A 14,884-nucleotide genomic window follows, 5' to 3' on the forward strand; every position below is an offset into this window, starting at 1 on the left:
AAGGGTTTTTCCAAGAGGACACATTCTTCTTAGACTTAACTCAGGGCTCTCCCTATCAGAGTAGGTGATTAAGAATTTTACTGAAGTTTTTGGAAAATGTTAACCCTGTCATCCTCCCCAGGGATGCTAGCATACAAAAGTTGTGATCCGAAAGCCAGCTGCTTCAAACTCAGAAAATATTTTCCCGTGGAAACAATAGTCTTAAAATTATGGGAATTCCTGGGGGAAGTCCAGGGAATCCTCTTGGATCCTGAATGTGGCTGATGCGATGCTGATGGTAACCATGACCTAACATCAGGTTTGGGATCCCGGACCTGAGCCGGGTGCTGCAGCGGCTCCCCTAGCCCTGCCCTGGTCCCACTCCCGAGTGGGATTCGCTGAAGAACTAAGTCCCTGGATGCTCCACCCAACCCCTGCTCACTGAGGTCCCACGAGGGCTGAAGTGGGACTCAAAGGTCTTCCATGGTGTAGGAAGCTACCTTCCCTGAGCCTTAGAATTCATGTCTCAAAGTGTCGCAGGTGGACAGCTCCCTTGTAAATTACCAAACAACCAGTTTCAAGGAAATCCTGTTCAGGTCTGCAAAGAGTTGAATCACAAATGAAATTCTGAAATGCATTTCTTGGAGCCACCTTTACTGTATTTTTAGGGTTTCCTTTCTTTCTTTCATGAAGTCCTGGTCAGTAGCGGTCAATGATGCTCCCCTCTTCCGGGCTCATGGGCGACCTAGCTTTAATGTTTCCTAATTCTTCAAATGCGCGATCTTGCTTTCACCATGTTTGGGTTACAGTTCATTCAGATTTTAGTCCAACCTCTTGCCAGTCTGCTCTGTTCCCTTCTCCCACAAATATCTCCTCCTTGCCCATGCTAATCTTCCTTTAAAAATACCCTTTCCCTTACAATGGGGAGCAGCGGTGGAAATCGTGCACTTCTCTGCTGGCCTGTCAGGAGCCACTCAGCAAGTGTGGCCACCGGGAATGTGAGGACATTTGTATTGGTTTCACACTGGAAGTCAGGTTGACACAGGAACTGAACTCTGTGTGTGGGGGTGTGAGTGTGTGCGTGCGTGCGCGCACATCTTCCTAGGCTCTTTCTCCCCTTACGGCATCTGGACAGGAGTCAGGAGCTGCCTTTTCCTCTGATCAAGGCTGAACAGAAGGTGCTGATTTTGCTCTTGATCCTCCCACAGATGGGGGAAAATCTGCCCTGGCTGTCAGATGTCACCGTTTGCTGCTGGTAGGGTTCTGTCGATCTGTCCTGCCCCAGGTTCAGAAACAAAAACAGACAGACCGTCCTGACCCCCATCTGCGCTGTCCACTGTCATCCAATCCCTTGTTCTGCACCATGAAGCTCATGGACACGTTCTGCCTCCGTTCCTCCTGCCCTTCTGCCCCGGGAACTCTCAGGCTCTCCTTCGGCTCCTGCACTGAAGGGCCCTTGTCAAGGTCGCTGGTCCCCACGGGATCCTCACCCCAGCGTCCTGCCACCAGTTCTCCTGTGTGTTTGCCAGTCGGTGGCTTTCTCCTTGAGATACTTTCACCTCTTGGTTCCTGGGCCATTTTAACCCAGCATCCGCCTCCCCAGCCTCCTCCTCCCCCTAGGGGACCGATGCTGGCAGCGCCCCAGTCCCCGAACGGGCCCATTTCTCAGGGGTCCCCTGGCGGTGCTCCCTAGGGGGTCTCAAGCAGCACACAGATTTCGAATGCCACACCCGTCTATGATCCCAAAGTATCTGCAGCCGCACGTGTCCCCCGAGCACCACAACCACGCAGTCCACTGGCCCCTCCGTGGCTCTGGGGTAGTTGCCTGGTTTCTCACTCTTAGTGTGTCCAAAACATAGTCCCTGTGTCCCCCACGTGCACACCGCCTCTCCCCCGTCCTGCCCATCAGGACAAATGCACCCGGGACAGAGAACCAGATCCAAACACATCAGTCAACCGGGACTCTGCATTCTCTCCCTCCTTGTACTTCTGTCCAGTCAACCAGCTAGACTCGCCAACGGTGTCTTCCAAAGGGGATCCCCCGCCACTTCCCCGTGCTCACGCTGCCCCCACGCCACCTGTCCACCTTCATTCAGGCTCCGCCTCCCCACCTGCTCCCGGTAGCTTCCTTCATGGAGACCCGGGGGTCTTCCTAATTACGAATGGATCATATCACTCTTCTGCTTCACATTCTCTCATGCTTCCCTAACACGTGGGGACCCAAGCCCGTGGCCTCCAAGGACCTTCTGACCCTGCTCCGCTCTGCCCCTGCGTCCTGCTCTCCCCCACGCTGCCCTGTCCTGCACGTTGGCTGCCTGGCCTTCGCAGCTCACACTTGCCTCCCCCTTCCCGGGCCTGCCCAGGAGCTCTTCCTCCTGGTCCTCACGGAAGAGCGATGCAGGCTGACATGTCACCGCTGAGGTCACGTGTGGTCTCCGAGAGGCCCCCACCGGCTTCGCTCTTCCCACACCCTTCACAGTGTGGATCCATCTGCACGGGCTCCCGTTCTAGCTCGCTCACTGTCTGTTCCCCGCGCACATGGAGTCCCGGAACCAAGAATCAAACTTGTGTCGGGCAGGGGCTACGGGTATTTACAGAAGAATGAACGGCCACGGCCACGTGAGCCACACTTGCAGCAAATGGAGCTCTCCGCGGCCCGACGCAAAGTCCTTTTGGTTTTATAAATATACAAAACGAGCAGCTACGAAGTTATGAGTTCCATGTCACAAACACGCCTGAACACACCAACTCGTCTCTTTTCAGCACAGCTACCAGCTTCTCTGCTTTAGAAACTCTGCTTTTGTATTGAAGGAACTTTGCCTCTGAGGTTCTAATCGTCCCATTTTCCGAAAAAGGTCAAGTAAATTAGGAACTCTTTGCTGGATATTTTGTTCTGCCATAAAAACCATCAGATAAATGTATGTAAATGATTTTTGCGTTGAAAATGCCTGTGCTTGATAGTGATTAGGGGCGTTATTTTTCGCCGTAATATTAAAGTACTAATTGGGCAGCGGTATTAATCAAGAAGACGTCTGACTCAACTTCAAAAAATAAAAGAGGCTAAATAGAAAAAAGAAGTGAAAGAAAAGCCATGCAGGTGTTCTGGAAAATTCAGTAAGCCTACATTCCAGAGCACTATTCTACACTGAGAACCCTCCTATCTTTTCCATCCCGGACACTTTTTGTGGGCACTTTGTCGAGGAGACCCCTGCCCGGGAGGATGAGGGTACAGAGGAAGGTGAGACGAGCCCGAGGGCTGGTGCGTCGCAGCGGGGACCCCGCGTACCTGCTGCGTGGCAGGACTCCCCTCTGCCTTCCGCTGGCTCATCGCTCATCTGCTCCCAGGAGTCCGCGCTGCTTCTCAGAGTCAGCAAGGCCGGTCCTCTGCTCCCACCTCTCAGTGTGAAGGGACAGCAGCTGGCTGGAAGGGACAACAGGACAGGATGTTAATGTCGACGACTCCTTACACTATGATCAGGAGCAGGGCTCCACCTGGAAGCCTCCAGCAACAGATGGGGCGTGTGTGAGACGGGCCTGATGGGACGAATGCCGTCGTGACGCACGAGGCTCGAGAACCACTGCTCTAGATCCGTACCCTCGGGGGAGCAGCCTGGCGGGGAAAGCATGATGCAGCAGATCAACAGTGCCTTCGCACCCGATTCCGGGGAACCACACCTTCCCGATACACGTCCCGCTCCGAGGCGCCCAGGGTGTGAATTCGCAGGATGCTCAACTCCATGAGGACCTTCCCAGGTATTTACCATAAATCAAGAGCGAGCTCGTTCCCTGAGGGAGGATCTGGAGCCTGCTGGGCTTTGATAGCGCTGACCAGGAGGGAAACAGATCCTCAGGGATGACAGAGGTTTACTTCAGAAATGAGTGTGGGGGAGCCGTGGGGCCTAGCCCGCCCCTTTTCCCAAAGGTCAAGGAGGTTTGCTCTCGTTAAGGAGGGTGATGAGGCTGGCGACCCCTGGACACCAAGGGCTGAGGAGCAGGGGAGGCGCACAGGAGCACTGGCAGGGGTGCGGGACGGAGCGGAGGGGCAGGCGCACAGGAGCACTGGCAGGGGTGCGGGACGGAGCGGAGGGGCAGGTGCACAGGAGCGCTGGCAGGGGTGCGGGACGGAGCGGAGGGGAGGCGCACAGGAGCGCTGGCAGGGGTGCGGGACGGAGCAGAGGGTGGCTGAAGGGTCCGGTTGGAAGACAAAGGTCACCGAAACAAAGGAGACAGGAACCAAGGCCGACACTGGGGCTCTTCAGTGTTCAGTCCGGTCGTCCCTGGGCCACACACAGCAGGACAGAGAGGCGGGGGGAGGACGGGGCTCCCACGTGTGCTTGTGGGAGTGCAGCCCTGAGCTTGTGTCTGTGGGCCTCTGTCACTGTCCGCACCTTCCACGCACGACTAGCAGAAGACAGACGAGGTCCCAGGTGTCTGGGACCCGTCACCTGACAGTGGACGGTAAGTCCTCTGGACGGGTTGTGGGAGGATGACTTCTGATATGTAATCAATATCTTGGATTGACAAGTCCCTCACCATTACGCAATATTCCCAGACAGCTTGACCGAAGTACAACCGACCCGGCGGCGGCTCGCGCCCAGGCAGATTCGACGTACGTACACACCGCGAAACCGTCGCCAGCACATTTGGAATAATCACGGTTGTGCGGAAGCAAAAACACAAATACAAGAGCCAAAGGAGTTGGCTACCTCGTGTCTGTGCCTCCGCCTCCGACCTCTCCGCAGCCGGCACGGACCCTGCTTCTCGGGCCCCTCACGACCCAGTCAAGAAGGCTCTAGGTGGAGGGACCCGACGACTTCCTCCCCAGGCTACCCAATCTGCCGGGGCCTGCCGGCTGCAGCGCCACCCGTCAGCCCGGCCCGGCCACCGCGGGGGAGCCCTGGGCATGAAGACAGTCCCGGGCTCGCCGCTCCTGGGGGCCCCATCCCCTGCCCTCCTTTCGGACTGCAGGAGGCTCTGACAGCATCTGAGGCTAAAACACAGAGCCCGGGTATCTTCCTTAAACAAGAGGAGTAGATAGTGATGGAAAATCCACCACGAACGCTGCAGAGAGAGTGAGTTAAAGGTCGGTGGGAGGTGTGGCTCGCCGTGAAATCTGGGGAAGCTGGGGGGCAGCGATACCTCCGTCCTCGGGCCCACGAGCCTGAATAGTGGCCGGGTTTGGGGGTTCAGGCATTGACGGGTCTGTTGTCAGACCAGGGGAAACAAATTGAATTCCTTGAGAGAAACCCATTAACTCTCCCATGAATGAAATGGGCGTCTCTGAGACCGGCGGGACGCAGGCCCGCATCTGGAGCCAGGGACAGTTATCCTTCCGTGAACAAAGCCGTGGCTGTTTGTGAACCCATCTCATCCCCGGGGCACAAAAGAATGTGTGTGTGTGTTGTGTGTTGTGTGTGTATGAACACAAGAGGTTCTGCTCGGGGCCCCAGTAACTCCCCCAGGGAGCAACTTGGCAAGAAAAAGGTCCAAGACAGGCTGTTCTTCCCGTCCTGCAGATGGACCCAGAATGGAGAGTTCCAAGCAGGGCGGCTGGAGGAGAGCCGTGGCTCCTCGGGGAGGGGACTGGCAGCTCAGGCAGGGAGTGGGAGTGGACGGTCGGAGCCAGGTGGCACCTCAGTGAGCCATGGTACTCGGAGCCGCCCGCCCTCGTGGGGTTTCTGGGACTGGGCCCTTACGTGTGCGCAGAAGCGGCCAGGTTTGGAGGCATACGGATTACTAAAGGTTGTGAGATAAGCAACAGTGTTTTTATACAGATGGAAATCAGGATTTAAAAGTTTCAAATAAGATTAAAAACATTCATCCTGGAACCACACTCTGCCCCTGCTCTCAGAATCAGACAACAGGGGCTGCCTGGGTGTCCGAGGTGCATCATCTAAATTCGATCTAGATTTCCCCCAAATCAGCCATTCAGCAAATTCCAGGAATGCTGTGTTTTGGGACACTGAAAGGGCCGAGTTTCCCTGAAGGAGAAGGAACCTGTAGGACAGTTGTAGGTAAGTGTGAAAGGGAGAAGCAGGGGTGGGAGGAGCACTGGAGAGAGGACGCACACACCCGTGCACACGCACACACCCGTGCACACGTGCACACCCGTGCACATGCACACACAGGTGCACACACCCGTGCACACACACAGCTGCACGCACAGGTGCACACACCCGTGCACACGCACACACAGCCGCACGCACAGGTGCGCGCACATGCCCCACATAACACAGGCTAAGCCTCTCTCAGTGTGTGAGGGGCTGGGTGGCACGGGAGACGAGCCAGATGAATCAAGGCCCAGGGAAAAAGACAGCCAATAAACCGGCCCGGCAGAACGTGAGGATGATGCAGCCCTTCTCAGCCGTGGGGAGCCGCCTTCCTCTCCCCGGCCAGGCACTGTGTCTGGGAAGCTGGGGGGCTCCACCGGAATCTCCCCACCTTCCATGTCTCCCAGCAGAGCTCCACAAGTTACCATGGCACGGAGCTTTCTCCCTGAGCCGCATCCCATTCGACCAGAGCAGGAAGCTCCCCCACCTTCTGTCCCGGAGGCTGGGACTGAACGTGACATTAAATGCAGGCTCCTTTACGGCGGGAGTCCTCCCCGCCCAGAGCCTGGACCACGCAGCGGCATCACACGCTGAGGACAAACAATGGGAACAGAAGCCTCACAGAGAGACCATGGAGCCATTCTCTCACCAGACTCAGGCAGTCCCGACGAGAGCCCTGCATCCCCGCTGGAGTTCTATACACACCAAGACTCAGGGATTCTTTGGAAGGCTTGGGGCCACAACTGAGAAATCCACGGATTACTTACAACTGATTGGGTTTGTGAAATTCCCGGTAGGGACTCCTCTCTATAGCAGCTCCTTCCTTTTCTTTAATTCTCTGAATCTGCTCTTGGTATTGCACGGCAAGGCTGCGAGGAAGCTTCAGGATGCGGCACAAGCCCCCCGGAGACCCAGGGACCTGGGTTCTGAGGTGGAGTGAGCACCTGACCTTGTACAAGGAAGACGGCGGCAAAGCTATGGTTTGCTACAAGCATGTTTCAGACCGTCAGGCCCGAGATCAAGATAGTGGGCTTGGAGGCAGCAGGCTGGGGACCCGTGCAAACAGCTGTGAGGAGGGGCCAGCCCGTCTAAGAGGAGTGGATGGGACACGGCGACACTCGCAGGGGGACAGACGCAGAGCAGAGGAGCCTAGACGGTGGCCCGGTCCAGAGCACGCACAAGAGGTTCCGATCCCGGGAGCAGGAGTGGATGGTGGACTCACATTCACGGACAAGACCACCCAGGACTCGGAGCCTGACCACGGTGGGAGGGAGTGCTGGAGGGAGTCAGAGTGGTAAGCCCCCGGGAAGGATGGGACAGTGACTTTCCTTTGCATTTTGGAAAAACAGAGAGCCAGGTGAAGACAAGAGGATTCTGTCCTGAAGAAGAACGAGAGAGAGGACGTGCTCAAGATGCTTGGGAGTGTCTGAGTGGAATGAGTATCTGTGAACCAAAGTCCTTTTCATGACTACGCTTCACTTGATTTTTTTAAAAAAATTGTGCCAAGCATGCAAAACATAACATTTGCCATTTCAACCATCTTAAAGGGTTTGTTTCTGTGGTGTTCAGCACATTGGCCTCATTGTGCAGACATCATCGCCGTTCATCTCCAAAACGCTTTCCATCTTCTCACACTGAACCGTGTGTGAACTGTGGCCGTGAAACCCTGACCCCCCGGATGTCCTCTCCCCGGCCTGTGGACGCCACTGTTCTACCTCCCGCTTCTACGGGTTTGCCCACTGCAGGAATTTCAAATAAATGGAATCACGCTTTACTCCATTGTCCTTCTGTGACTGGCTTCTTTCACGAACAAAATGTCCAGGGTGCATCCATGTTAGGGCAGAGACCAGACTCTCCTTCCTTTGCGAGTCTGAGTAGGATGCCTTTGTACGGAGAGACCCCAACTTGTTTATCCATCTGTTGGTGGACCCTTGGGTTGCTCCCACCTTTGGCTATGGCGATTAACACAGCTGTGAAAACGCATGTGCGACGGCCTCTTCCAGCTTCCGCGTCACATCTTTTGGACGTCTGTTCCAAAGTGGAATTGCTGGGTGGATGGTAATCCCAAATCCCATGTTTAAGTTTTTGGGAAGCTTCCACACGGTCTTCTGCAACTGCTACATCACTCTACATCCCCACCAGCAATGCACGGCATTCTGATTTTTCCATAGCTCATCAACACTGGTTATTTATTTCTTCTTCTTAAAAAAATGATAACCATCCCAATGGGTGTGGCGTGGTACCTCAGTGTGGTTTTGCTTTGCTCTTCCCAAACACTTCGTGATTGTTGGGCCTCTTTTTACGTGCTCGTTGAACACGATTGGCAAATATTCTCTCCCATTCCACGAGTTCCCTTTTCACTCTGCTAATTGTGTCCTTTGATGCATACACATTTTTCATTTTGTTGAAGGCCAGTGTATCTCTTCGTTCTTTTGTTGCCTGTGAGTTAGGTGTTATGTCCAAAAAATTCTCAGCAGATACAGGTCATAAAGCTTTCCTCTGACATTTTCTCCTAGGAGCTTTATAGTTTTAGCTCTTACATTTAGGCTTTTGGTCAACTTTGGTTAATTCTTTTAAAATGTTGAAACATAGCATGGATTTACTTGTTATTCCTGCACGGGGACATGCTCATCTCCTCTGTATAGTTGCGATTTTAGTACACATCCTGCCAAAGCAAGTGCTAAAACACATTCTTTGGAAAAAAAACATATTGCCATAAGCATATGAAAATAAAACTGTTCACGCTACATTTATAACGACTGTTCTCAGCTCCTAACTGGGGCACTCATCTCCTTGTCCTGGATCTACCAGATGTGCTAGCGGTTACAACTTAGGCACTTGTCTGCTGCCTGTGTGCCCCGTGAAGCTTTCCTTACGGTTCCAACCCCGACTCTCACACAGCTCTCTCCGCGGGGGCCAATGTCTCTCCCACTCTCGGTGCCAAGCCAGTGGGAGCCCAGCAAGATTTTTAGGTCCTCTTGTGAATTTTTCACCATCTGCAGATGGATGCTGTGATGTGGACGTATTTTGAAGGGTTTGGATATAGATTTAAAACAGGGGGGATCGGTTTGAAAACCTGCACATGGAGATTCTAGATGCCCAGATACCTTCTCCCACCCCCAGAAGAAACAAAGTGTTCATTCTTTGGAGAAACGAAGCCAGGGAGCCTCTGGGCTTAGACACACTGCGGAGAGATGAGGCTGCACTAATGGAAACAGCATGAGAATCCGCAGATCAGATTTCGAGGTGTCCCTAACAGTGCTCCCACCCCTTCCTCCCGTCCTGCTCCCAGAGCACCTGCTTCTAGGCATACAGCCTGCCCCACCCCTGCCTCTGACAAGAAATAGGAGGTCTCTACCCTGGAGAGACTGAACTCTACCAAAGAAAAGACCTACAGGTACTGACATTTGAGGTGTGGGAGGGAATCTCCTCCTGCAATCACACTCTATCAAGTTCAGCCAGCAACAATTCCCGCCCAGAGAACTTTCCAAGGCCTTCCCCAGCTTCCAACTTGCTTTCTCATCTCTCACACTTAAATGAGAAAGGGTGGCAACCAGTGTATGAATATACTGGAGGAAGGCTTCCAACATGGAAAGCAGGCTAAAATAATAGAGTTAAAAGAACCTGGGACAGGGACATCTGGGTGGCTCAGTCAGTTAAGCATCTGCCTTTAACTCAGGTCATGACCACACGGTGCTGGGATGGAGCCCCGTATCAGGCTCCCTGCTCAGCGGGGAGTCTGCATCTCCCTCTCCCTCTCCTCTGTGCTCTCTCTTCCCTCTCAAATAAGTAAATAAATAAATACTTTTAAAAAATTTAAAAAAAGAACCTGGGCTAGAGACCATACAGGAAGGGAAAATGTTCTTAACATTGTAGTAGTCTCAGAAAGAGGAGAAAAGATTTTGTATTCATGGTAAAAAGAATGCTATAAAAGGAACAACTGGAGAACAGTATAGAGTTTATGGGAATTAAAATAAAATATTAAAAACTACAAAGGTCAATGAGGACTTCGTATAATAAAATTGAAAACAAAATCTCCCAAAAGTAGAACAAAAATACAAATACATCAACAGGAGAGAAGAGATAAGAAAATACAAGGATTAATTTAGCACAGAATAAAAAATTTCTTATCTGAGGATAAGAAATTATCAAAGAAATAATACAGAAAAATAACCCAGAACTGAAACATATTATAAGTCTGCATGCTGAGGTACACACCATGTCTGAGACAACAAATTTAAAGAGACCTTGGCACATTACTGTGAAATGTGTTATCAGCGAGATCCAGAAAAGAGCCCCAGAGTTCCCAGAGAAGAAAAGAGGCCACAAACAAAGCAGAGATTAGAAGAGAGCTTCATCAGACACTAGAAGATAGCAGACCATAGTGTCCAAAATTCAGATGAAAAATGATTTTCAACCTGGAATTCTGTACTCATTGCAAATATTTTGGAGGGAGGAACAAATACATTTTTAGACATATGCGATCTCAAGACATGGACCTCCCAGGTGCCCTTTGTCAGGAAGCTACTAGGGTGTGATCTGCTGAAATGAAGGAATAAACGAGGGAAAAGTGAAGCATGAGACAGTGGGGCTGTGAAGGGACATCCCAGAAGGACAGTGACAGGACCCAGGACATCAAGCCCACAACAGGTGCAGCCCGTCCAGGAAGAGCGGAGCTGGGCATAGTGGGACAGGGCACTCAGATGGACAAGACATGGGCAGAGCTGAAAGACTGCTTTCAAACACATTGTGAATACATTTGGAAACTGTGCTGTCAGCTCTGTGACCGATCTGGTGCAAAAATGTAAGAACAGCCAGAAAACGAAGGTACAACTAAGGTATAAGCACATGACAAAACAAAGCTAATGTTAATTTCAGGGAAAATAAAAATTGTACAAGAGGGGAAAAAAATGGAATCCAGATACCCTATTTGGCTCAGGACCAAATAACACAAATGACAGTTTTCCCCCAATAACCGTGATGGCAACACGCCGACCTGGCAGGTCGTGCAGAGCATGTGTATGGGAGCCAGTGACTGTTAGCATCAGCCCCCAGCTCAGTAACAGGAACTCGGGGGATGACGTCTATAAACCAAAGAAATCATCAAGAAATGGCAGTATATTATTTAGTAACGGGGAAATAAATTGCTAACAAGCAGAAACAAGAGATTTGGAAATGGTTGTTTCTTGGAAGCAAGGCATTTTGTTCTAAGTGTTTCAGTTTTGTTTGATTTTTTAAAAAATGATAGTATATAGTTTGGGGGTGATTTTCTCACTTATCTCTTATCTCTTCTCAGAATTTCAATGTGTGCACATTCAGGGTTCCTGCTAAGTTATTAAATCTCCAATGTGTATGGTTGGAAAAGATGCCCCTTTAGGGCAGAACACAGAGCAGAATAGGGAGGATTTCAGCCCCATCTACCACCTTACCAGGGGCACCTTACAAAAACAAACTGGAAGCCCCACCAGCCCTGCTCTAAAGGAGTACGCACGGCTATGAAAACAGTGTTAAAAAAAACAACATGGCATAAAAAATGGGACCAAAAAAGCCCCTACCTGAAATTCTCCTAAAACCAAGCCTCGTAACCTAAATGTCCTGTTATTTCCAAACTTCTTGTTTGGGTGAATGCCAACGATAAACAATACACAGGGACTGAAATTAACACCAGTCAACCTAACACACTGAGAAGTGCTCTTAAATAACGTGGGATTTGGCTGACCTCGCTGAACAGTCATCCTCACGAAGGAAGGCCTGGACAGGCATTCTGGGTGGTTTTTAGCTCATTGAACTAAGGATGGGATGTGACTGGTAAGAGGTCAGGCATTGTTGGGGACAAGTAAAATGCAAGTCAAGTCTCAAGAATCGAAGACAGTCCCACCCCCACCTGCTCTGGCTGGGCCAGTTACGCAGTAGTGTTCTCAGTGCCAGGTCTGGGGAGGTCACTGACGGTGCTCATGCATTGTCTCGAAAAGGGCAAAGGAACCACATGGATCATAGGTATGGTCGTCTGTAAATAGTGTCAGAAATTAAGAATGTCATACGAAACAGTATTATCTTCGATTTTTTTCAAAGTAGAGGGTTAAAAAGAGTGAAATGGATAGAGATTCACCGGATGGAAAGAAGGACTCTCAAAGTCCAATCGTGCTATTTAGAGATAAAATGTGTGTTGCCTTGCATGGTTGGGATGAGAACCAGCTCCCCATGGGGTGGCCCAGGAGGGCCAGGTTGAAGGGCTCTCTCGCTCTGGCCGAGACCAGCTTCCAGTGTTTCTGACTTTGTGCCTTTCATCACTTCCCCTCAACATTGAGCCAAGAAAGAACATTTCAAAAAAAAAATTTGATTTGGGTGTTTGGTGAGGAATGATTTCATCCCCAATCCAATCATTACTTCTTAACTTGAAAACACTCTTTATTCGCTTCAGGGTAAATGACACTTGGGGTATGAATGAAGACCCAGGAGAGCTTCCTCAGAAGAATGCTGGGCTTGAACTGCCCAAGCACCAGGAGAGAGAGCCCATTGTCACCCAGACTTCCTGTCCGCCCTCTAAGTGCCACTTACAGACTCTGACATCATAAGTGCTTCCAGATTCCATCAGTGCTCCACAATGAATTAAAAAGCAATGGAATCCAGAAGCTTTTTCTGGTAAACAGTTCCTTTGTAGGAAAAGTAAACAAAACAAGGATATTCCCTGACTTACCCTGTGACAATCATTCACATCAGAGAGAGCTCTCTGTGCCTTTGCGTCCGGCAAGCACAGACCTACTGGTTTGCACACATCCCCCGTCCTGCGTTGTTGTGCTCTCTTCTTTTTAATTAACTCATTGATTATAATGTTTTAAATGGTATAAAGTGAAGACAGCCTATACAAAAGAAGCCAATAGGTAAATGAAGGGAAACTAAATTTCTAATTAAACTTCCAAAGCTGCTGAAAATGTCCTCAGAGAACTGCTTCCTACAGCCTTACCTCAGCTCATTATAAATCCTTGGGGCTGAAATGATACATTTTGTGAATTTTCACTATTTTCTAGACCTAAGGGTTCCAAAGTAATTTCTTCGATGGGCACTAAACCACAAATTTGTAAATGTTAATTAGATACATTTTTTCCAAATTTTTCAAATGGTTCAGAATTCTTTACAGGATGTCAGATAATTTCACCTGATTAGTCTCATCCTGACATTATTTTTTAGGACATGCCATTTTTTAGGCATGTCCAGTGCTGCCATATGAAGCAAACACAATGGGTTTCCTTTGCTTCATTCGCCATTATTAGTGGAAAACAGAAGGTGCTCCCTCTAATCTAATGCTGCCCTGTTTGCTCCTAACTATGACACTGGTGTTCTTACCAACTCATATTCATCCCAGAACAATACCAGGCAAGGGAAGACCCTTGTGAAGCCTACTATATTTCTACTCCTTTTCTCCTGAGCCCCTCGAGAACTCAGCTCCAACAGCAGGCCACATCTTTGTGGGTCCCCACACACGGTCTCTTGATCTTGTGAATCCCTGCATGGAACTTGTTCCAAAACAAATAAATACATTTTTTTCTTGCATTTGGAAGCTGACTTTGAACTGCATTTTTGTTTGAATTCAACATAATTCCTCTTGATTCAATATAACGCAAGTGTGAACACAGGCTGATTAGAGAACACGCCCTCTCCTCTAGAGAATAAAGCGAATGATTAGACCTCGCCCCCAGACCTCCAGTCGCCCCCAGTGCAGCCGGAGCATGAGAGCAGCACACAGTTAACCACGTCTAAGCCAACGGCGAGAGCCAGGGTCTGGGTCCCAGGCAGCCAGCCCCGGTTCAGAGGAGGTGAGCGCCCCGCCGAGGCCGTGGGGCTCTGGCCTGGGTCTCAGTTGCAATTCTGGGGTCTCCTCCAGAGAACCCCCGGTTACGTGCCGTGTCTCCTGGGCCCACTTCTGCCCTTGCCTGCCTCCTCACTGGTTTTCTCAGGAGACACGGAGGTGCTTGCTACCTGGTGTACAGAGAGCTCTGAGTCCTTCAAATTTAACATGTGACCACGCCCACAAAAATAGGGAGGTTTCGTTGTCATTTTTCACTTGAACGTGCACTTGCTCGTACCCAGGGCAGGGACCTGACCCTGCGCCACAGGCCAGGGCAGAACGCAGTCGCGGGATGCCAGCTCCTCTCCCTCCCCCTCCGAAGCCCCGTGGGGCTCAGTGGAGAGCATATTTTGCTGAAGTTGCTAACAGCCCTGTAATTTAATTCCATACTTTAGAAACACTGGAGAGATGAATAACCCTTCACCCCTTCCCAAGAAGTAAGGTAGGACATGAATCTTAACTATCTCGTTTTAGGCTTTGTTTACAACATAAATGCTGTTTCGGATCAGCTCCCTCCAATTGGCTCCTTAAACATTCTGAAGCCAATTTCGAGGGTGTGGGAACAACCAAGGAATAAAATAAAGATTTGATTATTCTTTATTTTCCCTTGGAGGTCAGTCTATGAATTTTATTCAAATAATAAAATCTCTCTGTGAGATGCTGAAAAAAAAAAAAAGAAAGAAAGAAAGAAAAGAAAAAAGAACTTTTTCCCCCCGAGGACTGCATGCCATGAATTATGTAAGCGATGCCGGAAGGAGAGCGGTTCGTGCTTCCCAGCACGCGCCGCAGGCTTCAAGTCCAAGCACGGCACCCATCAACATCGAGATGAAAGCGCTGGTGAGTGCTCGTCAGTAAGCCCCGAGGAAGGGACCTTCCCGCTGGGAAGAGGAGGAGCGTATGGGAAGCTGCCGTAGACTCACGAGGCAAAACTGGGAACTTGATTTAAAATCGCAAGATTACAATAACGCAATAAAGATCACCTCGTGTCATCTCCCGGGAGCCCCGAATT

At 50.5% G+C, this 14,884-nt stretch overlaps 1 protein-coding gene and 1 non-coding gene across 3 annotated transcripts in view; both read right to left on the minus strand.

Moving 5' to 3' along the window:
- Nucleotides 1–14,884, minus strand: part of PDE10A (phosphodiesterase 10A) — a 565,247-nt gene that overhangs the window by 328,727 nt on the left and 221,636 nt on the right. For both annotated transcript variants that reach the window (XM_059401406.1, XM_059401405.1), the window contains exon 2: nt 3,266–3,400. In XM_059401406.1, coding sequence (XP_059257389.1) covers nt 3,266–3,400 — 135 coding nt within the window. The remainder of the gene's footprint in view (nt 1–3,265; nt 3,401–14,884) is intronic.
- LOC132018874 (U6 spliceosomal RNA) lies at nt 8,605–8,708 on the minus strand. Its single transcript, XR_009404648.1, has one exon. It is a non-coding gene; the product is annotated as a U6 spliceosomal RNA (small nuclear RNA).

The sequence above is a fragment of the Mustela nigripes genome, chromosome 5 (assembly GCF_022355385.1).
Source record: "Mustela nigripes isolate SB6536 chromosome 5, MUSNIG.SB6536, whole genome shotgun sequence".
Taxonomy (NCBI): domain Eukaryota; kingdom Metazoa; phylum Chordata; class Mammalia; order Carnivora; family Mustelidae; genus Mustela; species Mustela nigripes.